General features: G+C 44.9%; 1 protein-coding gene across 7 annotated transcripts in view; it reads left to right on the plus strand.

Moving 5' to 3' along the window:
* DPY30 (dpy-30 histone methyltransferase complex regulatory subunit) overlaps positions 1 to 24,791 on the plus strand; it is a 180,059-nt gene that overhangs the window by 88,925 nt on the left and 66,343 nt on the right. For 2 of the 7 annotated variants that reach the window (XM_069606918.1, XM_069606919.1), the window contains exons 2-3: positions 2,741 to 2,814; positions 2,910 to 2,957. In XM_069606918.1, the coding sequence (XP_069463019.1) occupies positions 2,776 to 2,814; positions 2,910 to 2,957 (87 nt within the window). In that variant the 5' untranslated portion in view covers positions 2,741 to 2,775. The remainder of the gene's footprint in view (positions 1 to 2,740; positions 2,815 to 2,909; positions 2,958 to 24,791) is intronic. The other 5 variants (XM_069606920.1, XM_069606917.1, XM_069606923.1 and 2 more) reach the window with 3 other exon arrangements.

Genomic DNA, 24,791 nt, shown 5'->3' on the forward strand with positions numbered 1-24,791 from the left:
AAAGCTGGAATGTCGTTATTAATAATAAAATTGTTTGGAGGTAGCAGCGTGGTAGAATGGCAAACAAAACGTGCATCACCACGCAACCTTTCTACAAAACAAAATTTGAACACATACTTTTTTAAATTAAATATTATTATAATTTGGGAAAATGTAGTGGTATCCTACAAACGGCGACAATGTGCAATGTCCATAATGGGCAAAAACAAGGCACCGGAACATTAATCTTGTAAATCATTAGGGAAAAAATATTTATGCGGGCAAAGTGAAGAAATAACGTCAATGTGCTATATAGTTGGCAGACATAGACTTACATGATTTGGATGGCCTCCATTGCGTGTGCTGCAGGCAGTAGTGTATGGGGATCAGTGGCTCTTCGGGAACTAATTTTGGATGGTCGGAGCAAATGTTTTTGAAGCATAACCTTATCAAGCGATATGTTTTTCTAACTGTTACTCCGTACATTCTTTCTACTCTTTCCCTGTACGTCAAAGTTAAAAAACAAGGGACCCTTATGGGTGTCGACAAATATGCGGCCGTACTGAGCTCGTATTGAAAAAGGAAAACTCAGTGGCCTTCACTCTGAATGCAAATACATTCTCATTTTGCAACAACATATCAGCGGCTATTCATGAGAACGGCTAATCTTCGACACTTGCAGAAGGGCTGTGTGTACGAAATAGTGCAGGTGGCATTCTCAGATTTCAAACAGTAGGATGCCAGCCTGACTGCAGTAATGTGTATGTGTTGTAAAATGAACGCAGTAAGTTCATTTTGTACAATGAGTTGTAAGGCGCACCGTACTGTATGACAGTGCTAACAATAATTATTCCATGTTGTTTTTCGTCTACCACGTCTCTCTAATGCTCAACTTTCCAAACAGTGTTCCATAAGTGCAACAAGTGCATTGGTGTCGTCTTGGGTTAGGTTTGTTAGCGCCGATGTTTGCGTTCAACAGAAAACAAAGTAAACATGGCGGCCGTATCGAAAGATTACGACGCACTTCACGCTATGCCACAACCAATCGGTGCAAGCGCAACATGTTCGCGGGCAGCATGCCACGGAATAGCCAATTGCAATCTTGTCCATGGAGCGAACAGGGAAGTGTCCGCGGAGCGGACATAGATATCACACATTTTTACATACATACTTTTTGTTGGTTTTTCAGGGAACTACTGACTGGATTGTTACAAAATTTGCAAAAGCACGCTTTCGCGCCCCTGGCGCAAATTTGGTGCAAATCTGTCCAGTGGTTTGCCCTGTAGCAGTGCGCAAAGTTTTCCCCCATTCAGTCTATGGGGGAAAAAAAGACGTTTTGGACCCCCTCCCTATAACTTTTCCCCCCCGGACCAAACATCACCAAACTTTGCAAAAAAATTGAGTGGCCCATATACTTTGTTTGAGGATTAGTCCGGGGGAGCAGAGTTATAGGCCGCCCATGGCTCCTGCAAAATAAAAGGGGTGATGGCTGGGAGGTCTAGAAACAATCTTAACCCGTGGCCTAGCTGTGGACAACCCTCCACAGCATTGATCTTCGGCATGCCAAGCTGTTAAGAAAGGCGATATTCCAATCCGGTTTAGCTCCACCCCAAAATGGGCATTCCAGCCCGAACACCTTGGTCACATCCCGCTGAACTTGGCCACAACCAACCCCTGACCACTTTCAGCCTCATGGGATGTCATCAGTGAGGTTTAGCTTGGGTATCTAGAACCGGCAGGCTCAGGACCCACGTCTGGCTTTACCCATCCCACTGGGGGGGGTGGGAGGGAGGACAGCAAAAACAAAAGAGGTGATGGTTGGAAGACTTTGAATCAATATTTATCTCTGACATAGCTCTAAACAATCCCCAGACTGTGGCTCTTCAGCCTGCCATGCAATTACAAAAAAGGGGAAAGACCACTTTAGGATATACATTACTTGCAAATGCTTTAAATTCTTCAATTTGCCTCAACTTTACCCATGCTGGTATCGGCGCTTGTGGCTGTACCAGGTCTTTAAAAATGCGACCAACAAAGTCACCAATGAAGTGCCCTAATGTTTTTCCTGCAGTGGGGCAGGCTTGGCATGAAGCCTATATGGTGCAGGTCTACTCTGTGAATGATGCCCCTCTAAGGTTAGCATTTACGTTCCCACAGTCGGGCTTAAGAGAAAGCTTGTCATTGCTTTACTCTGTGTAAGGTGCATGGCAGCCTTGCCTGCTCGGCTGCGTGCATTTGCAAAGCACTAATATTTGGTTGTTTGTGTGAAATTTGGCATGTGTTCAAAGCGTTTTTGGATACCTTGTTTGCTTCCACGCATTAGTGCCTATCAGTGTTTTTTTGATGGTTTAAATCGTAAGTGTGTAGGAAAGGACAATTAAGTCGAATATTACACCCTGCAATGATTTGTGTAGTCTCTCCTTCTGTTCTTTGTGCCCGGGCAAAGAGAAACCAATGTGTGTATACTGGTAGGTGGGCCTCTTTGGGGGCAGAGACTCCAAGGAGTATAATTGTTAAGCTAGGAAAAAATGTCTGAGTCCTCTCCATGCATAGGCAATCCATGTACTGGGAACTTGATTACAGGAGTCTCTATGGGAAGTTTGTATTAATTGCCGCACCTTCCCATGAGGTGGTGGGCAAATAGTCAGGACTGGGGAGTGTAGCTCCATTTACTTTTCACTGTTGCACGATCCATAAATGGTGCTAAATGTTATTGTTAAGTGGCTACAGTAGTTTAAATCATATTTCCTGTTTCACTCAGGACCTCAGGAATCCACGTTGAGTGTGACCCTCACAATGGAGTCGGAACAAAGCATGGAAGGGCAGACCACGCAGGTACTAAATAAAATGTTAATAAACTAATGTGGAACTCCTTTGCAGTGGTGAAGAGTTTGTACGTAGTTGTTGCTGACAAATGTTTTATTTTACAGGTTTCGGAAAATCCTCATTCTGAATATGGTCTTACAGAAAATGTTGAGGTACTAAACTGTTAGTTGTCTTGAGTCCTAATAATTCCAGTAGCATCCCTATCCGAGTGCAATAGAACTCAACTTTGCACTTGATTAAATCACCTAGCGTTAATTGTTGTATTTCCATGTTTCAGCTACTTTATGTTGTGCGTCTTTTTTCCTCCTTTCTGTATTGTTTGTCTCCACACAAGCTGCCACACCATCATTAACATAGCATTTAATCTAAATCCACAAATCATTCACTTTAAGATTCTCTTATGTGATAATTTTAGATACTTTTCAAGGAGTTATTTGATCCTATTCTTACAGATCCAGTCACAGAAGTGCTCCATCATGGGGGCAACTTTAGTAGCATACATAACTGCCAACTGTCTCGTTTTTTGATGGCTTACATTTAACTTGATATGATTTATCTTGCGTCAGTAGCATTTGTTTGGATTTACCATGCTTTTGCCGCCAACTGATCAAGTTCTAACAATTGCTTAAAATATGCACTTCGTCTGACTCACAATCTAGTACAGAAATGAAAACCAGCCAGTAATTACTTTATTTGTTGAAGAAAGGTAGAACTTGTAATGCTAAATTAATTATTTTCTTGATCTGTTTCTGGATCAAAAACACCTTGATGGCAAACCGTTTTGGCTGAGAGTTAGCAGCAGCAAATCCTTTAAGAACGGTTGCTTAAATCTTTGCTTTTTTGGGAAAATGACAGAGGAAACGGATAATGCGTGTCTAACCTTAGAAAATCTCAACTCCCTATCTTGACCTTAGTTTTATATAGCATTGGCATACAATATAAAAACAGTGCAGTGGGATGAAAAGGCGTACACGCCTATATAGAAAGATTGTTTTTATAAAAAAGCATACAAAAAGATTCAAGAGCAAAAACATAAATGTATACAGACTGTGACAACAAGGGGAAGTATCGTTTAAGTCAGTTGTTAATTTATAGTTGCTGCTGGGATGTGATCATTGGCTCTGAGAGTAAGACGTGGTGTGCTGTGCGTATCTGAAGAACTCATAATAGGGTAGCCTTCACTACTGGGATCTCCCACTTACTCTGCAGGGCGCCTCTGTCTTCACCTCTTGGACGCCCAGCCCTTCTATAAATGAGGGATCTGAGTCAAACGAGTCTCTTCCTGTGCAGGCACCCATCTGCAGGACATTTGTTTAATCCATCTCTGCCTCAGTGGTGCATATTGTGGACCAATCAAATGCACAGCTGATTCCCCTAATAAAACGCATGTTCTATTGAGGCTACCGCTATATTCCCTCCCACCTGACTTGAAGGTAACCACTGCAAATTTCAAGTTTCCTAGTTTGTTTAAAAAAAATAAAGTACACTTATCTGTGAGTGCCAACTCTGTACTAGGCAATTTTCCTTGCAATGTTTTAATTTGAGCAAGGGCGGAGTGTCCTGTTCTTTTCAGGCACCTGCCCATACAGTACTGACAAAACATGTCCCTGCTATTCACAAGTACCTCTTAGCTATTCTGTCAGAAAAAAGCCAAATATGTGATAATCCCAAACAAGAGAGCCACACGATCTCCCTTGGATGCCTTGATTAATGCCAGCATAAGGAATTAACTAGATGTTCACCCAATAAAGAGGGGTATCAGAGTGACCAGTTCCTTTGCACATGGGATCCCGACTTGAGTGCAAGTGGTGACATCAGAGTAATCCCCTCCCCATCTGCCCCAGCTGTAACTAGGCTCTGGGAAACCAATACTCAGCAAATAACCAACTCCCAGTTTGGTGCACAGCCAATGTCTTGGCTCTAAGCTGTAGCTACCACTTGTACTTATGCCCACTATGCATACTAAGTGGCAACTTGGCTGTAATGGAATAAGCACCCAAACATGCATTGAAGCGAATTGATGTAACCACTTCTCTGATGCTGAATCAGGTGTCCAAATAGTCACAAAGGGTTACATGCCAAGACTATGTCCAGGTCTATTTCCGCCCCTGCCAGAAGGTCTGCATCAAATGCAAAAAGCTGGGTGGCCAGGGTTCTCTTCCCCAGTTGGGGAGGCAGTCCAATGCTGCACAAATTCAGATTAAGAACAAAACCTTTCGAGGTTGGCTACAATGCAACCTTTTTCAGACTCTTCAGAAAGAAATCTGGCAAAATGTCTTTCATGCAGGAGCCGGATAGCGTTTGAGCCTTATTATTCCACACAAGATCACCAGCAACAGCTAAAAGTCTCCCGAGTTTATGAAGAAGGCATAAATGCCTCTGTTTTTCTCCAGCATACCCATTTAATGTTGATCATTGGTACTTATTCCCTCCTTGAAATCCATCTCAACATTGGTCAAGAGGTTATGACTGGCCGTGCAATCCTGCAACCTCTGTAATATTACCATCCAACAAGGCTTGGCCATAGTCTATGAAGTAGGTGGGGCAATAGTGTGAGGAGAGACTGGCACTGCCCTTTCTGAAAATGAGGACATTGAAGTCCCTGGTCAAAAACCATGCCAAAATTGCAGATTTGCAACAGAACCAATCCACGCAGGAACCATCTAGCTTGAATGGTCTGTGGGCCCTCTCAGCAACACTTGCCTATCCACTAATGAACTGTTTCTCCTAGAGGTCCCTCTATGATGGGTCCTTCTGTTTAGTCTGAGTCTTTAAAATGACTCCCTCAACCATGGGCACCAATTACCGTAGCCATCTAGGACTTGGAACCCTTTATAAGCCTAGCTACCAACCCCCAAAATCTCTATACTTGCATATGAATAAGATAACGTTCTGTTTCTGTTCAGAGGAAAATTGACACATTGCAACACATGAAGGCAGAGTACTTCAGAGTTGAAAACCTATTCACCCTGCACATCTGTGCAGAAAATTCAGGGGACAGATATTGTATCACCTGATGTGCCTTTAGCGCCGATGCAAGACCTCCATGTGTCGGAGAGTCCTCTCTGCTTACTTCCTTTCTTTTTCATAGTCCCCAATATGACTAAACTGCACCCCTCTAATTGCCACTGTGTGGTGGTGGGAAGCAACTGCAGTGCCCCAGCTCAAGTGTTTGCCCAAACCAATTGCAGGGTGCTGTGCAGTTCCCCAGAAGTACACCACAAGCAGAATGCCTTGTGACATGAGCCGTGCTATTATTAGGTCAAACCTTTTACTTTAAGTGCTCAAGTTGCCCTCCCATCACTGCTCCTTCTCCAGCTGTTTGCATCCAAATGTATCTGGTTCCCATTGAAAAGGTGTAAGATGCGAACTGAGACAGTGTGCGTCACTCCACAGGCGATTAACCCCTCCATTAAAACAGCCACTGAAACCCAACATTTAAAGAAAAGTAAGAAATGAAAAAAGCAGCCAAAAACTGAAGCGCACATTTCAGTAAAGATGTCACAATAAAGAGACAATAGCGATTTTTATTATTTTTTTTTTTATTTTTTATTTTTTATTTTGTTTTTGATGCTAACGCATCTTTACAAAATTAATTTACAACACTTACAACCAATTACATTTCACATTAATACATATTGTTTAAGAACTAGCATTTATATACAGCAGGCATTTATATTCCCTTACTGTTGCTTAATCACAAACATATTCTTTACTTACACAAATGCCACAAAACCCATCGCATCATAAAAACACATCGGACATAAAAACATAAAACGCAGAAGCACAGGGACTCAACAACGTCCTCAAAATGTCCCCACCACACAATTACCATCAACACAGAGAAAAAAGTGCGGACTCAATTATTTTCACTAATCGCACCGTTGCCAAAATTATGGAATTACTAGAGCCCCACATACACCGGGTCCAAATTAATTCTCTTCCCATATGGGTATTAGTAGTACTAAATGCTGAAATGTTTTTAATTCTCGCCATTTCAAAAATTGTGCAGTACAAAAAAAGGTGTTTCAGAGTCTCTGTGCATTCAGGTTTTTTACAAAATCTGCAACTAATATCAACCTCTTCTCTATCTCTAGTGCCCCAATACTTGGTTCTTACTTTCGTGTGCAGTAAGTCGAGTCGAAAGCGCATGTAATCTGAGCGAGTTTCCGCACTCGGTGGGAGCTTTTGCAGACGAGACGGGGAAATCTTATCCACCGCTTAGAATTGCAGACTGCCCAGTTATAGCAGAATGTATGGATAGAGGAGGCCCTCCTTGCTGTTCAACCAGGGCAGCAGATAAAGGTGCCAAGCCCAAAGTCGGCAATACCATCTTAGCCATGTTATCAACAGGTACTGCTACATGCTCCAATTTCGGTACTAACGGCAAGTGTTCAAGAGCATCTGGCCTCGCAACACAAGCTTCGTAACTAGTCTCGAGCGAAGGCTGAGAAGGAGGCTGAAGACTACAAGGAGCAGGCTTAGAAAACATTGCTTGCCCCAAAGATGTGGTAGATGCATCATCAACACTTGATGCAGGCATCTTCTCAGTTAACACTGTGTGACAAACAGATTTTTTATTCTCAATCGTGGGAAAAAACTTATTCAAGTTTGTTTGGCTGATAGCAACAGATGTAGGTTCTACAACAGTGCTGAGGTTGCATACAGGAATATGTCTGTCGTCTACCTTCTGCAGCAGAGACGAGACCTTATTTGCACTGTTAGTACACTCAAATTTACTCTTAGGAATTTTTTTAGGATCTTTAATTTGTAATGCAAATTGACTCGTCAGTTAATTGACTTGCATTAATTTGAAGATCTGCTTCTCCAATATGTAAAATAGTCGGAGAGCCGAGAGTCGCTGCCTCCTTAGAAGCATCATTTTGTGTAACATGTTCTGTGGTGGAGATGTTAGAGGCACCTTTCTTGTTTTTATTTGCTTTATTTTTGCGTTTTATTGCTCTCTGGAATGCCTTCTTCATTTTACGGGACGCATGATATGTGTGATTATTCAATTCATTTTCTTCGGCTACTACCTGCAACTCGGTAGATTCGATGATATTCGTAAGAGCCGACGGACTGTCAGGCGTAATCTGGTCTGCCATACATGTAGGTGAACTGATGCAAGGCTCACACATATCTAACTTAAAAAGCTTAGAATTGTACATAATATTTTCAATTTGCAATATTCTTTCATGATGTAATTTAGCGAGATCTGCAAGTTCTATAGGCGGAGAAGTCACACTAGGCTGACCCTCAACCGCCGCTTGGGCTACCGCAGATGCAAATGAAGTAGGCATACCATGTAATAGGAGCGAGGCATTAATTGTTTGAGTGCTTTGAGTAAGAACCTGCGGAGCAGGAGAAGAGAACACATTCCTCCTTACAAGTTCCATCATACGCTCTGGACATCTTACATGGAAATTATGACAGGATTCTTGAGCCAACATAAAACCCTCGATCTTGGCCAGATGCAATGAATTTGCCACAACAGAATCTTTCAAATCTTTTAGAAGTACATGAGTAAGTTCGTGGCCTTTATCAAGCAGATTGAGAATTCGTGTCAGAACAGGAAAAGATTGTAATTCCTGTTCTGATTGAGATACCGAGTTTCCCATATTGAGAATAGGAGAGCTTGAGGTGTGGGGAAAGGCATGCTCCAAAGGAGAAGCCTGAGGGAGCTGTGTAGCGGGAGGTGTCACCCTAAAGGCTTCTTCAGAATTGGATACCCCAGGTGAACGCAAACCACCCGGAGGATTACCACACATGTTAGCGAAAACCTTGGGCACTTCCCTGCTACTAAGAGACACATCCATATTATATGAGGGTAGCGGATGAAAATGTACTTGATCATGCAAGCCACACGACACTGCCACTGGGGTTGATGGTCCCAAAGATAAGCTAATGCGCCTTTCTAAAGCGTCGATTATCCCAGGTGCTAACATTGATATGTCAGAAATCGGTGGATAAGATTTCCCCGTCTCGTCTGCAAAAGCTCCCACCGATACATTGTCCTCATTGGCAGATTTCAATGTAAAAAGGGGAAATGCATTAGAGGGCGCTGCAGACTCATACAATAAAGTGCCGTTACTAGGAGGCCCTGAGCCTTGCAATAACACATTTGAAGCATCATCAGTGCAGGTTATATCAACACATGTAGGCAAGTGATTTTCTTTTAAAGTCAGTGGATGCTCCATGTTTGCAAGAGACTTTGTAGTGCTTCTCAAACATTTACCACTTCTTAAAGTCGACAATGTGCCCTTCACGTCACTCATTGCCTAACTCGAACTAATACAGCAAAACAAATAGATAAACTGCTTCAACACACTTGCAGTACTACACTGGAAATCCTGTAACCAAGAAGTATGCCGTGCACACACCAAAACACGACCCCCACCGCACCCCGCTCCACGCACCGCGAACAGCAAACAGCCCTTTGCAGTCCTTCGCGAGTGCGCAGCGCGTGTGCGCTGAGGGTCCGTGTAGAAATAGGCACAAAAAAGGGGCGTTTCCAATTCAGCCGAAAGGAAACGTGTCACCAGTCACCTATAATATAAAATATAAAGTATATTAATATCTGGTAAGTGTCTTAAAGAACACCAGCCCCTAAATACACAATTCTCCAGGCACAATTTCCGAGATAACAATTAAAGCACCTGAAGCCGCGGAAGACAGGCAAAAGCGGTGTTGCACGGAAAGACTTCCTCCAGAGTGAAGTCGGCGTGCAAACACACAGCGGTAGGTGAGAAAATAGTCAATGTCCAACAAAGTTAAATGAGCGGCAGAGCGGGCGGCAGAACGGGGAACCAGCAAACAGCCCTTTGCAGTCCTTCGCGAGTGCGCAGCGCGTGTGCGCTGAGGGTCCGTGTAGAAATAGGCACAAAAAAGGGGCGTTTCCAATTCAGCCGAAAGGAAACGTGTCACCAGTCACCTGAAGCCGCGGAAGACGGGCAAAAGCGGTGTTGCACGGAAAGACTTCCTCCAGAGTGAAGTCGGCGTGCAAACACACAGCGGTAGGTGAGAAAATAGTCAATGTCCAACAAAGTTAAATGAGCGGCAGAGCGGGCGGCAGAACGGGGAACCAGCAAACAGCCCTTTGCAGTCCTTCGCGAGTGCCATGGTGGTGGTGCGAGTCCTTTTTTGTACCCAAAAACTATTGATTGTCAAGAGCATCTAAAATTTGATACCTGGGGGAATCATTTCAAACCGTCCTTGGGCATCTTGATACATGAAGAGACGATCTCCAACTAGCGCATCGGCGCAAACTACTCAGCTAATCTGCAATGGCTCATTCAGCTCGCTCTATGCAGGAGTACATACAGTGCTGCAGCCTGTGACTAGTGTTTGCATTCTACTTTTGGCTTTTTTCATATTTTTAAACTGCTTGACGACATCAAAACAAAAGCACCAAAATAGATCTTTATTTTTTTATAAGGCCATTTCAAACAGGGTGTATGTGGTGAGTCTAACGCAACTTTGCTCCCTTCCTGCCACTAAAGGCGAACTTTCATCACTTCACCACCAGCATTGTGAAGATGAATCGTGGAGAGATGAAAAAGAACATAAACCCAGACGTAGCCATGCGCTCTACCTCAAAGTGACAATGGCATTACACTGTACCACAGTAGTCGATGCGTATTGCCAGTCGAAGCGTGTCTGTTGTAATTTACACTGTTACAAAACCAATAAAAACAAGCATTGGCAATGCTAATTTGAACTTTTGTATGGTGGTCTGTAAATGGTGACTTGTTTCAAAAAATACCATAGTATATCTTTTATCAACCTTTTATTACCTGTAGCCTTGGATGCACTCCCCCTCATACTCTAACCCCACACCATGTGTGATGACTGACGCTACTGCAAGTAGCAGAGACCTGCAGCCATGTATCCATTAGCAAGTTGATTGGAAGAAATTGCAGACCATCAGCAACTGCAATGTCTTTACATTACAGAGTGGGGCGGTTAAAATTAGGTCCAGTGTGTAAGGGTGTGAAATAAGGATGCTGACACAAAGATGGCATGGTGGTTGGCATTTGTTTCTCTTGATACACAGCTAGTACACAAAACAACTTGGTTATTTGTCTTTATTTATTAGGATACCTGGTGTACTCTCCTGCCAGGTTTTCCTCTTCTCTTGATCAGCACAGCCTTTTTGCTAGTCCTGTTACATCTTTCTCAGGATCTCTTTAGGTGATGCATTTCCTATACACTGTCCAACTTGTCTGCACCTGGTGTGCTTCCCTACCAGGGCTTTCTTGTATTAACACACTTGAAACTGCCTCGTATACTCTCCTGCCAGGGCTTTCTTATATATGTATTTTCCTTGCAGCTTTAATTTGCCTGGTGTAATTTCCTGCCACCTGCCAGGGCTTTTTTTCCTGGGTCTGCACACACTTCCAAACTTGATAATCTCTTATCTGATTTTGTATATGCCTGGTATACTATCCTACCAGGGCTTTTCCTATATGTATATTGCATACACTTTAAAGTCTCTTTTGTTCCGTTCTCCCTTCTAAAGAAATGCTCACTTGCTCTTTCATGTGCTTCACTTACTTCATTAACATTATCCGGGTTTGACATGGCTGCCAGTATGCCGCTAGTGTCCCCGCTTCCCTTGGGTGGACTCACTGACTCTTGCTGGCGCACTTGGTTTCTCCTGCAGAAAGCCAGTGGCGGTCGTTTGGCGGTTCTTTCCATCTCGCCGCCTCCGTTCCTCGGCTTCTCTGCATCTCGTGGTTGCTGCTGGGCATTTTTGCTTCATTCCAGGATTTGGTAAGGCAAACGCTGCCTCTCAACATGTGCAAAGGCCCAGGGGCCCTCTGTCAGCTTCTGGTGTTCCCGCAGCTTGTTCTCTCTGCCGGTCATCTCCCTTTTCCTCTTTCTCGAGCTGGTTGGTCCCACAGAATACTATCCAGCCTCACCGTCTCTCGGTCCATACAGAGAGGAGCAGCTTTCTCCAACCAGCAGCACTCCTCAATCGGCTGCTTATGCTGTTTTTTAAATTTCCCGGCTACAGGTATGCGCTCGCCAAACAACTAGAACACAGCTTGTACTCTTGGCCTTATTTGCTCTGCATTACTGAGCTCATCTTCCTCGTTCCAGTACTCTTGTAACTATGGGAATGGAATTCCATTCTTAACGACTTGCGTGTAAAGTCTGGGTAAGTGTTCTTTGTGATTTTTTTTAAGGGTAAGGCAGTTCTGTATGACTTGTAGGTAGAGTCTAAGAAGGTGTTTTCATGAGTCTTTAAAGGCAAGTCAGATTTTGACAGCTTGCATACAGATCTTGTTAAATACCTTTCCGGGGGGGAGGGGGGAGTTGGGGCGGGGTAGGGGTGACGAGAGATATAACAATATGCCATTAAGACATTGGGCATGGATGGGGTATCCTCAAATGAAGGGGTTCTTTATAACTTGCTTAATACCCAGAGGTTTCTAAGCGTGGACCCGGGGTTCAAACCTGTGTTGCTGCGCGTCGTCTAGCTTCCAAGGCGAGCGCGTTGCCTCTGAGCTATCCTCACAAGACAATGCCTTGTCTGATGGTGCCCTGCTACTCCATCAGCGTCCGTCTCCCCATGTGATCCTCCCCTCATATACCCACCCCCAGGGTCAGGATGAGGTAGCGGCTGCTGTTCCCTGGCCACATGGGGAGAGGTCACCGCCAGGAAGGAGTGATGACTCCATCGCATCATCACACAACCTACTTCTATCCCTTGCACTAGAACTAAAGAATAAGTCAACACTAAAGTTCCTTCTCCAGAAGAATGACTCCCTTCTCCTGGTAGGTGGGTGGTATTCCAGGAATGTTCCTTGGCAAAAAAGATGCCAGGAGGAATGACACTCTTCCCCTGGCTTGTGGTTCAGCAAACCTTTACAACAGTAAATATTTGAAATCTAGAGAATGACTCCTGGTATTCGTTCACACGCTCTAATATTGTTCACACAAAAGCCAGGGGAATGACTCCCTTCCTCTGGCGTCTCTTGATCAAAAGGAATTTGTTTCTTCAACTTTAAGTATCGGGAGAATGACTCCCTTCTCCTGGTTTTGGCAAAGTCCCAGGTCCTTCTCAGGGTCTCGGTGTACTTTTTCCTGCCACTGCGTTGAGGGTGCTTTCCTTTGATACTTAATATACTTCTGTTAGGGTTCCACACCCTTCTCTGATGGTTAGTGGGCTTGTTGCTGCCACTGCAACAATGAAGTTCTCCTCTAATGTGCAATCTACTTGGCTTAGTTTACTTTACTTTCAATTATTTCCAGAGGCATACGGGTGCCGACAGCTAACCGTATCGAGCATTCAGGTTGTAGGGGTCTGTAAGATCCCCTTATTTGAATAGGTATGTCTTGAGTTTATTTTTAAATAGCTCGATTGTCGGACAATTTCTTAGGGCTAAGGGTAGGGAATTCCATATAGCTGGGGCAGCCACCCAGAAGGCACCCGTTCTAACCAATTCCAATGACAGTTTTGGTGTTTGAAAGTTTTTGTCATTGTTGGACCGAAGAGTGTGCGGACCCTGTTTATATTTCAGTCTGTTGGCGATATAGGCAGGTAAAGAACCATTAAGGGGCTTGTATGTAATAGTAAGCATCCTAAACTCTATCCTTTCAGCAATGGGAAGCCAATGAAGCTTTCTTCTTATATCCGACACTTGCACAAACGTTCTGTTTTGCCCACTCCTATGAGAAGGGAACTGCAATAGTCTATTTTAGAAGAGATGATGGCTCGCGCAATCATTTTGCAGCCCTGTTGGGACAGAAATGGACGGATATGCGAAAGGAGCCCGATGTAATAAGCCACAGATGACACCAGGCCATTAACATGGCCAGACATATTGAAGGACTGGTCAAATGTCACCCCTAGGATTTTTATTTTATTTTTTGTCAGAATGTTGTGTTTCCGCAATGCGGAAGGATTCATACTGTGATGCGAGTTTCGCCAATCTAGGTCTAGTTCAGACGATCATGAGCTCCGTCTTTCCATGATTCAAAGTCATCCCACTTCTATTCATCCACTCGCGTATGAGGTCGTATACCTCTGCCACTGCTAAAACGTCCTTCTCATAGTTGCATGTTAAGGGGATCAGACACTGCGAGTCGTCAGCATAATTTGAAAAAAAAATGTTTTTATCCTCTAACATATGAAGGAAAAGAGGCTGTAAAGAGGTTATCTAGAACCGAAGAGAGTGAAGACCCTTCTTTGGTGGTCAGTGGCCTATTGCAGCCTCTGGGGCGAGGAAGTTCTCTTCTGATGCTCAGTGAGCCTTCCCAATAGGTTGACTTTTACTACTGGGTTGGCGGAGACTCTCTCGAGTCTGCCTCTCTTCCACCCCTGTGTCCTCTCCGGGTCTCTCGTACTTCTTGTTACCTTTGTTGGGACTTCAGTACACCACTAAGGTTTTCTGCAACTGGGGCCCTTCTCTCCAGCTGCTCAGGCTGCTTTTCTCTACCTCTGCAGCAGTGTTGCGGCTCTGCGCTCTCCTTGACTGCTCAGCTTCTTCTTACTGCGTTGCATTTGGGTCAGCTTTAGCTGGACCCACAGAAAACTCACTCAGCATCTTGCTGGTGTCCTCTGCTAGTGGATTGTTAGCTAAGAATTGGTGCAGTCGCACTGTATGAGACTACACAACACTTATCTGCTTGGTATTGGGTAACCCTCCTTTTGGTATAGGTCTGTACTACACAAGTTGGTAGTGTGACTGAGCAGCAGCCAGGCCTATCTCAAGAAGGGGAAATGTGAGCTGTAGCTATGAAATTCGTAAATACAAGTAACCAATTACCACTTACTTTCAAGGTTTCTGTGCTACAGTTATTTATTATACAATCAAGTTCTAAATAAGCCTTCTAAAAAAAAAAAGGCAATTTGTGTAACAAGGGAAATATACTTTAAAATTACTTTTCAGGATCAGCACAAGTTAGTGGATAATCTTTGGGTATGCTTCTTAGACGATTCCTACACCCTGGACAGTAATGGCATTTATATATCACACTAGTTATACTTTGCAGATAGCTTTAAGGAAGGAAAAAAGGTTAAACAGGTTCTCAGTGTATGTGAGGACACTTAAATCTTCCAATGAAATCTAGACCAGCCTTTCCCAGCAATAACAGTCTAAAACAAGTTACCACCTATGTGGGACAGCAATATCAAAGTCAATGGGCTAGAAGAGTCTGCAGGGAACCAGGACAGACGGTCAATTTCAAACAGTCTATGGAGCTGAGGCCCTTCTTAGAATAAAAGTCTTGCACAAAGTTAGAGAGCTTGTTAAATTAAATCGCTTGTAGCGACACGAGCTGTCAGCCTGTGAAAGGACAGTTGGAATCAACTCTAAAGGTAAGCAAAGGCAATTCCCTATTGAGAAAAGCACAGCTAAAAAAGACAATGAGGTAAGTTCCCCAAGCCTAAACAGTACCTCTGGTTTGCAGAAGAGTGGCCCAGCTGGATTCTGTCCTGTTACAGCGGTGCAGACCCTGTGTTCCTGAGCCTCAGTCGTGGGGACAAGAGCGAGGATGTGTGGAGGGCTCCTGAGGCGGTAGTTGGGAGGTCGTTGGCAGCTACAGGCTCTTTTCGGTTCAGCGGCACTTTGTGGTTCCAGTGCTTAGTAAATGGTACCGTCGCGGATCTCGGATATCAGTTGGTCTTCCTTCACTGGGTCCTGCACTCTGCTGAGGGGATCTCGAGCTCTGGTTTTTCTGCTTCTGTAGTGTCCTTGGGAGACACCTGGAGCTTATAGACGTATTTCAGACATTGCAATCGACTGCAGATTTCTTGTCTATTGGCACTCGGTTCTTGCAGCAGCGAAGAACGGCCAGGCCTCCTACTGTGTTGCAATGGTCTCATCACTGGAAGGTTTCAAAGTGCCAATCCTTTGGGCTGAGTCCCGGTGCATAAGGACATTCTCAGAGCATGCGCTGTGACAGTCTACACCAGGCAAGGACAGTGCAAGCTACTGGATCAAAACAGCATTTGTCCGATGCCTGAAGAGATGTAAGGCATCCCTGAAGGGGAAAGTGGGTGAACCGAGGCTCTCTGGATCCATACGGGCAGTGAGAAAATGGAGCCCAGCATTCAGTAGGTGAAGAATTGAACCTGTGAGGCGAAATAATATAGCTCTGTATCAGGGGCTCCAAGGCCACCCCGACCATAAGACTTCACCAGTCTCCCAAACCACCTGGGGAGCCTTTGGGGACCAAGTTGGCTTCATTAGTAGTGACCTGATCTCGATAAAAAATCCCACTGCAAGCCAGATCAGTATATTCTGAAAATAGTACAGTAATATCAGCAGAATCACCATTTTGGTGATGGTAATACAGCCCAAGGCCGACGTAGACCAGCGAGTAATCTTACCATGGAGTGTTTGAAGATACGTCTGATTATCACGCAAAAGGGGCAGATGATCTCTACCTACCCTAATCCCAAGATACTGCACTGATGATTCTTCCCATCTATATAAGCTCATATCAGGAGGTGGTTTCGTACTTTCGTTCAGTAGAAATGAGATTGACTTAGCCAAGTTGATACTTAACCCTGAGGCATCACCAAAGCGTTCTACCTCCCGTGTCAGCGGGGCCAGGTTGATTACAAGATCTTTGAAGTATAGAACAGTGTCATCAGCATAGAGGGAAACTAGCTCATGCATCCCTCCCATTGCCAGGCCTCGATTGAGATGAAACTTGCTAAGACGTCTGGCCAGATGCTCCATCTCAATCTCAAAAAGCAACCGAGATCAAGGGCACCCTTGCCGTGTGTCTCGACCCAGGGGGAAAGGACCCAATCTCCTACCGATCAGACCTATTTGAGCGCTGGCCACCGCATACAGCAACCTGACCACTTGCAAAAAAGGAGGTAAGGCGACCTTCTCAAATACAGCAAAGAGTTTGAAGCCACAGAATCTAACGTCTTTTCGGTATCCAAAAGGTCAGCTACTGCCTCTAACTCTGGATCAATTTGAGCAATAATTGCAGACAAACGCCTCAACTTAAGTGAAGTGGACCTCCAGAGCATAAAGCCAGACTGATCCGGATGAATACGTTTGGAAAGGTGGGGCAATAGTCGGTCCGCCAGGAATTTAGCCTCATGCTGTGTTGGAGGCAGAGTCCTTGACTACACTGATTCTTGCCAAACCTGCAGCATGTATTTGGATAACGTAGGCCCAAATTCCTTACAAAAACCGGGGGCTTTCGGGGAAGGTAGCTTTTTAATAGCTGCCAATATCTCCTCCAGAGTGACCGGTGCAGCTAGCGCCTCACAGGCGTTGCAATCTAATACTGCCATCGACAATTCCTCCAAGTACCCAGACAGTACGCCTGGTAAATCATGTTCTCTAGCTGCATACAAGCAATTATGGTATTCCCCGAAGGTTTCCAGTGTTTGGTCAGGGTCCGTCACAACCTGCCCACTAGTCGCCCCTATTGCAGCAATATCAGAGGAGCCCCCAACCCGCCAAAGCATCTCTGGCAGATGGTGACCCAGTCTGCCCTCCTATCAGATCTGAGCCAGAGCGGGTGCTGCCATATACTTAGCCTCCCTATCAGCAGTAGGTTGAAATTCATCCATTGTGTTCTTAAGTGAAGCAAGAATCTAGATTTGTTATGGGCCGCCCAAGTGGAGTTGTAAGTGCTTCTCGGAAAAGAACCTATGTTCATGCAGGGCCATGGACTTGAAATGTCAAAATGGTCGCGCCACCGCACCAGGTCCATTGAATTAGACTATGGTCAGATGGCGTCCACGGGTGAATTGTACAATCCCTGGTCATGTGTACTAATGCAGATCCTACCAGAACATAGTCCATGCGTGATTGCATTTCATGAACTTTGGAGTAGTACAAATATTCCCTGGCATCAGGATTCAATGTACACCATGCATCAACCAGCCCCAATTCATCCATACAATGCAGAATCCTATGAGTACGTAGCAGGTCTAGGGCCGCCAACAGATCCACCCCTTAGTGTGTCGAGAGCAAAGTCTGCAGTCCAAATAAGATTAGTGTGAACATAAAGGGTGCATCTAAGTAGAAGGGCCTTAAGTTGGGGGTCATCCACATTGGGTCCATAAATGTTACGGATCGTTGCCTGTCTATAAGCCAAGTTCCCCAGAAATCAAAAAAATCTGCCATCCAGATCAATGTAGTGGCCTAGGACCCGCAAGTTCAAAGATTTATGAATCAAAGTAATCCCTCCCCAGGAATGGGTTAAGTGACATATAGTATAGGGCTGCCGCCCAAGCCTTAGTCACCAACTCATTGAATGCTCGTACCAAATGGGTTTCCTGTAAGAGCACAATTTTGGCCTTCTGTCTCTCAGTAATTCGCCACCTTCCAAGGATTGTCCAACCCTGTTGCATTCCAAATCGGAATGCCACAGATTGTCCTACTCTAAAACAAGGGGATTTAATTGACAGAGAAAACAATGTGCAGCACCACCAAACCCAGGAGTAGTTGAAACACCCCCGCAGACACATACTGTCGGACTCTGAATCTGCAACCAACACTATGTTAAGACCAGATGTGAAGCAATTTTGAATTGGAACCCAAAGACCCTTCCCCACCCCCGCTGCCAATCCTCAGCCCACAGTGAATAATCTGCCCCAAAACATCCACCTCCACCCCCACATCCGCAAGGGTCACAACCCAGGGATGTCTGACTCGGCGACCTGGCCGATGAGTAACAACAAGAGGAGGTGGCCTAAGCACAGCATATACCATCGACTGCAACGTTACATACTGACTGTAGCCGCACCGACCGGCATTGTAAAAGTAAAATAATCCTTAAATACCTATTCTAATCCAACATGGATAACCATCCTGCATTAACGGCCCAAAATAACCCACAGCCGCCAACCATAAGCAAGACATAAATACAGATGAGGTACATTAGCCACTTATCGACTGCCCAAAAGGGCATCTCCCCCCGGCCCCCTCCACCCATAGGCAAGTCCTGTACTTCCCGGGTCTGAACAAAGCGTCTTGTTATTGTGAATGGCTCTCAGCCTAGAGGGATATAGCCTACTGTAGCCCTTGCTCACAGAGCAAACCTTTTGCCATCAAACTGAGAGACAAGACCAGTGTACTGTGAGTGAATTTGAGGTAAAAAAGAGATTTTTGCTTCCTTATGTTGAAGGTCTCCTAGCTCCCGGGCCCTTCGGAGAACTGTGTCACGAGCCCCTGTAATTTAAAAGGCGTACAATCGCAGGGTCTGGGTTCTGACCAGGTTTGGTTATCTGGGGAGAAACTCGAGCCCTTTCAGCTAGGAATTGGGATGAGAGTGGGGGTTGGGGGAGGTCGACCAGCACCTCTCGTGATAAAGTCCTCCATAAACAGTTCCATGTTCTGCAACAGTACTGATATTGGAATCCCCACCACTTTAATATTATTTCTCTTTGGCCTTGCTTAAAGGTCCTAATTGTTCCCCTTCATAGTTTTCATATCCTGTTGTAGTAAACAAACGGTCTGACACACCTGTGCACTTGTGTCCCCTAGAACTCTGACCCTGTGCTCAGTCTCAGAAATGCGCCCACTTTCCTTCTCTATATGCTCTTGCATACGGTCTACCTTAAATACTAGACCATCCCGTTAGGTGTTCACTGAGGCAAACCCTGCTTTCATCGTGGCCAAAACAATAGCTAAATCGGTAGAGGAGCTGCATGCTGCTGCCCCCCTGCTCCGAGCCACCAGCTGTGGCTGACGAAGTCCCCGGCGCAGACCTAGTGGGTTTACTCGATGGCAGAGACTACTTATGTAGAAATGACACTGGATTGCCGTTTGTTACCCGTAGCCATGTGTAATCTATTTGCGCAGGATAAAGGACACGCAACCAGTTTCAATGGAGAGACTCTTATATGATGTGTAAATAGGGTAAGCACATAAATTACAAGCACACCCAGGTGCAGTGAGCTGTATAATACTTTAGGGACCAATTCAGGACCCTTCCAAATAGAACCTGGAATCACTCATGCATTCAACCAGGAGAACCACTGAAGTACTGTGGCCACCCTCACAGCTGCACCTGTGGAGATAGTCTAGTCGCATTGCCATACCAAAAGGTCGGGGGACACACAGCATAAAATCCAACACAGCGGGATGGAGTTCCACTCTCAGCACGATATATCCCTACGGTCACTCTCCAGAGGCAAGCAAGTGATCCCAGCAGCTGGCGCACCCCAAGCCAAGGCACCACAGTCACCCCAACAGCATGTCGCAGCTGGTCCCAGCACCTCCCGCCAGCCCAGACAGCCGCCCGCTCCAGCGTCCCAACGTACCATAGACCGTCGGCCCAAATCCAAGTGAACCACTCACAACAGCTGATACTTCAGCACAGGTCCTGAGCACTGCAGGCAGTCGGTGTCCCGCTGCGTGGATTGGATTTCTATCTGTGTTTTCTACCACTGTCTTGGCTGATCTTCTGTTCAAATCCTGCCTATTGGACTCTTCCTCTTCATTTATAATTAACTTTCCTAACCTATTAACTGCGTCCTCGTGCAATTCAGGAGGCATCTTGTGGGACTTCTTTGCACCTTTGTGTGTTCAGCACAGTTGATTCCCGTTCTATGGATATTACCTACACTTTATTCCAATTCTAGGGAGTTAGGGCTGCAACCACTGACCTATATGTAGTCTCAGGGAATGGGTAACGTAGGAGAACATGGCCAGCCTTGGTGGACTTGGTACTACAGATAAGCTTGTGCTTTGCTGAACCACAAAAATCCCTTGCACAACCTTTGCCGTATGATTGTCCTATGTTAATTCATGGGGCTAGTTTATTTATTTATAATGCGCACCAGACCGAGGGGCATCAGGGCGCAGAAGACAAGGTTATGTTCAGCTTGGTTACAGGGTACATGGGTACATGAAATGCAGGACGAAATATACAGTATCACATCAATATATACAGTGTAGATTACATGATCACATAAGATTACAGTGAAATTACGTGGGTACCTGGAGTGCAGGACGAACTATACAATAGCACATCAGTAAGCACAGTACAAGATTGTATAGCAAAGGTTCAAAGTGAGCGCAGTACAACAGGAGGGGCGTTCAAGTGGACTAGTACATAGTAAGCGTATCCGCAAACAGAGGATAGGCGTGGGTGAGGATCGTCAAAAGGGTGTTAGTCAGAATGAATATTTATCATTATCTTTTAGCCAGTTGGTCAGATTCTGTCTAAATTTGGAGAAGGGCTGGGGATCTCTAATACCAGGAGGTAGGGAGGTCCATAGTTGCGCAGCCTTAACTGGGAAACTGTGTCCTCCAATAGTAGAGAGTTTGAATCGTGGTACTTGGAGGCAGTTCGAATTGGCTGTTCTCGTCGGTCTGGATGATATTTTTTTACAGATTCTGTCCGTAAGGTAAGGAGGTGCATTATTATTAAGGCACTTGTGGGTGAGGAAGGCAATCTTGAGTTTGATTTTATCAAAGGTGGATAGCCATTTGTGTTCTCTTCTTATAGAGGAAATATGCTCATTTCTATTGATCTTGAGTGCAGCTCTCAGAGCATTGTTCTGGAGAACCTTTATTTTATGGATAGTCTGTTTATTCGCTCCAATGTAGAGCGCGTTACAGTAATCCAATTTGGAAAGTATGAGGGCTCTGGCGAGCGTGAGGCAACTGTCAGTGGAGAGGAATTGTTTGCTGGCTCTGATAAGTTTGCATGTGTATGCGGTAGCAGAGGCTAGGGAATTGACTTGTTTAGAGAAGTTCAGGGTGGCGTCTGGGTAAAAGCCTAGGGTCTTCACTTCCTTTGCTACTTTTATGTTGTTGCCATCAATGGTGAAGTTGACATAATCTGACCTAAGTTTGGATATGTGGGTCGGGGTGCCTAGGATAATAAGCTCCGTTTTTTCGTCGTTCCGACATAGTCCATGGGTGTCCATCCATGCCTGAACGATACTGTAAATTCCATTCTCCAGAGCCAGATCCACGGCATAATCTCCTGAAAGCGGAAGGAGGATTTGGGTACCATCTGCATAGTTAGTGTAGGTGATACCCAAATGATCCATTTCGTTGAAGAGGGGCTTTGTGAATACATTGTAGAGTGTAGGTGACACACAGGATCCCTGTGGTACACCACAGGTTATAGGGAAAGGGTCTGCTGAGGCTGAAGGAGAGAAGACTCTCATGGACCAGTTACTCAGAAAAGACTCGATCCAAGTTATGGCCTCCTTAGAGAAGTGAGCTGCGGAATCTAGGTGGCTGCATAATACTTTCTGGTCGACCAAGTGTAATGCAGCCGAGAGGTCTAGAAGGAGGAGTAAGGCTACCCGGCCCTCACGGAAGCAGACCATCATTTAGACTATAGTTGGAGGAGAGGCTGCAGTATGGCGTCATTAGCCACTCAAGTTGCCAATTGCCTCCCCTTTTTATTCTTTGTGCCTGAAAATTGAGAAGACATCTGTGCTTATATACACTTTTGAACTCGTCAAGCCATTATTATGAAGAATTGAAATCACATACTGGAATATGTTAGATTAACTTATTTTAAAAAAAAAAAAATTATTACATGATTTATTGGGCAGACGTAGCTTCGAGAAGCAACAGAGTGCTTTACAATCATAAAGGGAAGAAAACGGTGAGGGAAGCATATAAACAAGGCAACGCGGAAGCGAAGCATAGAAACAAGGCAACTGGGATGCTAACTTTGGGCAGGGTATTGTGATGAATCCTGTGGAGTCATCAATGACTCGAAGCTTAAAACCTCCTCCCATGTGGCCACGGTAAGGCAGCCGCTACTTGATCCTGGACCTGGGGTGATATTATGAGGGGGGATCAAATGGGAGGAGACGGCTGTCGGGGACATGTGAGGATTTCTGTAGGAGAGCTGCAGTATTCCCCTTTATATAAAGAGGACCCCATGATCCCTAAATATCTGATGATGTGTTGTCCTTTTGCAAATCCTTCCCCTGTTAAAACACAAACCACTGTGTATGAAAAACCTCCCCAGCGGAATAACATTGACACCTCCGGTATAGAGGGTTTACATGAAACCTCCCTTGAATATAGAGATTTTGATCTGGCTAGAACTCCTGAGCACAACATCACTACACATAATGTTCACAAAACCTCTCCTGATTCTGACAAACTTTATTCCAGCAAATATTGAAAACAAGTCTAGAATGTGTATGGACTCCAATTCATATAATACCTGCGGTACTGAGACAGAGGATGAATAAGGAGTCAGTAGGGAGGGAATGTGACTTTAAGCGTGACCTGCAGTCTAGTTGTTGTAAACCAAATCAGCTGTGTGGGACATTTAAACTTTGTTACCTACAGCTGGAGGATCGAGCAGGAAGCGAGGCGAGAGACTGCAGAGTACACACAGCGGGAAGCAAGACCGGCGCCAGAGGCAGTCTAGAGGAGAAGAGCCACAGGGTAAGCTGTGAACATCTGCCTGCAGCAGAAGGCCAGCATTCCAGACTGGAGAAGAGAAACTCTGGCAACGAGAAGGTGAATGAAGCGCAGCGGTGTCTGGAGAGAAGAGGCCCTGTAAAGTTGTACAGGTCCTGGCGGTAAAGGAAGCGAACGCCAGCCCAAGAACCAAACCAACCGCTGCATAGACTGGGCAGCCTGCAAAGCGGAAGACTCTCGCAGCCACAGCACGGTATACTAGTGAGTTAGCCTGACAGTGAAAGGGGCCCCAGGATGTGCGAGAACAAGAGTATTTGAATGATACTTTTGAATGTCGAGCAAAAGGTAAACATGGTACAATTTTCATAACATGAGATGTCGGTTTGGAAAAACCTGGAACCATCATTGCCATAAGCCCAAAGACATTCAGACAGAGATGGGGCAAGAGTTTGGCAGCTCTCCTGAGATGAAATGTCAGTTGGGGGAGATCTGAAGGAAGCATTGTCAAGAGCCAAGAGAAATTGAAAGAAAGATTGACAGACGGAGCTTGCGCAAACCCTCCTATATGAAATGACTGCATGGGGTGTGTAGCCACTGAAGTCAACAAGTTGTATTACTGAAGAAGTATGATTACGTAGTAATCTAAATTAGAAGGAAGACCTGTATCGGGTGGCAAGACTTTGTGGAAGAAATTCCTGGCAGGTGAGTAAACCAGGATATTTAAGGATTATGTTGAGAAATTCCTGGCAGTGAAGTTTACCAGGAGAAGAAGAATTTTGTAAGGGAGAATCCTTGCCATTCTAAAAACAGTGTTTAATAAAATAGGCATTTGGTTTTTGCCCTCCTCCAGAAAAGAGTTTGGCTTTTCTGACAACAGTATTAAATTGTGAGACATTTTTGGATTAAGGAAAGCAAAGACATTTTCATTCGTTTGGACAGAACATTGTTGGAACAACATATTTCCAATAGGCTTCCTGAATTGGTTCAGGGGAAGGGGGCCAGCTCCTGAAAACAAGGATTGCTTTACTGGAATCACCTATTTGAACTTTCACACTTTCTTTTGTTGGGTTGGAACAAGAGACATTTAACTTGCACAGTTGTATATATGTTAGTGTGAGGTTCAAATACAATTTGGACACACGTTTAACTTGCTTTAGTTTCGTAGGTAGGGACGTTCGCATTAGGATAGGGACAAATAGGCCTTTATCCCACCCTTTTTGTTTTAATAAACATTGCAAATGTTAAAAACGCTAGAACTTAGTGTCCGTCTCTCATTTCTGACCCCTCACATAATGTGGATCTAGGTGTTGGAGGGGGCATTCGTTGACGATGAGGGTCTTAGCACCTTCCTCAACTGTAGAAGCGTCCAGGCGAGTCTGATGTTGACTGGGGCTTCCACTGTTTTGGGGCATAGCCAGAGAAGGCCTGGCTTCCTTGCTGCACTTGTGGAGTTAGTCTGCACATGTCCTTACTTTTGGTGGATCATAGACCTCTGGAGAGGCTGGGTTGCTCAGCGAGGTAACTTGGAGAATTCAGGGTGGCAGCCTTGTAGATGAGGCAGCAGGATTTGAAGATATGGGCTTGCAGAAGGAGCCAGTGCAGTTTGATTTGAAGGTCGAGGTGGTGTGGTAGAATTTGTGGAGTCCTTTGAAT

Source organism: Ambystoma mexicanum, chromosome 4p (genome assembly GCF_040938575.1).
Source record: "Ambystoma mexicanum isolate Mex_15411 chromosome 4p, UKY_AmexF1_1, whole genome shotgun sequence".
Classification (NCBI taxonomy): domain Eukaryota; kingdom Metazoa; phylum Chordata; class Amphibia; order Caudata; family Ambystomatidae; genus Ambystoma; species Ambystoma mexicanum.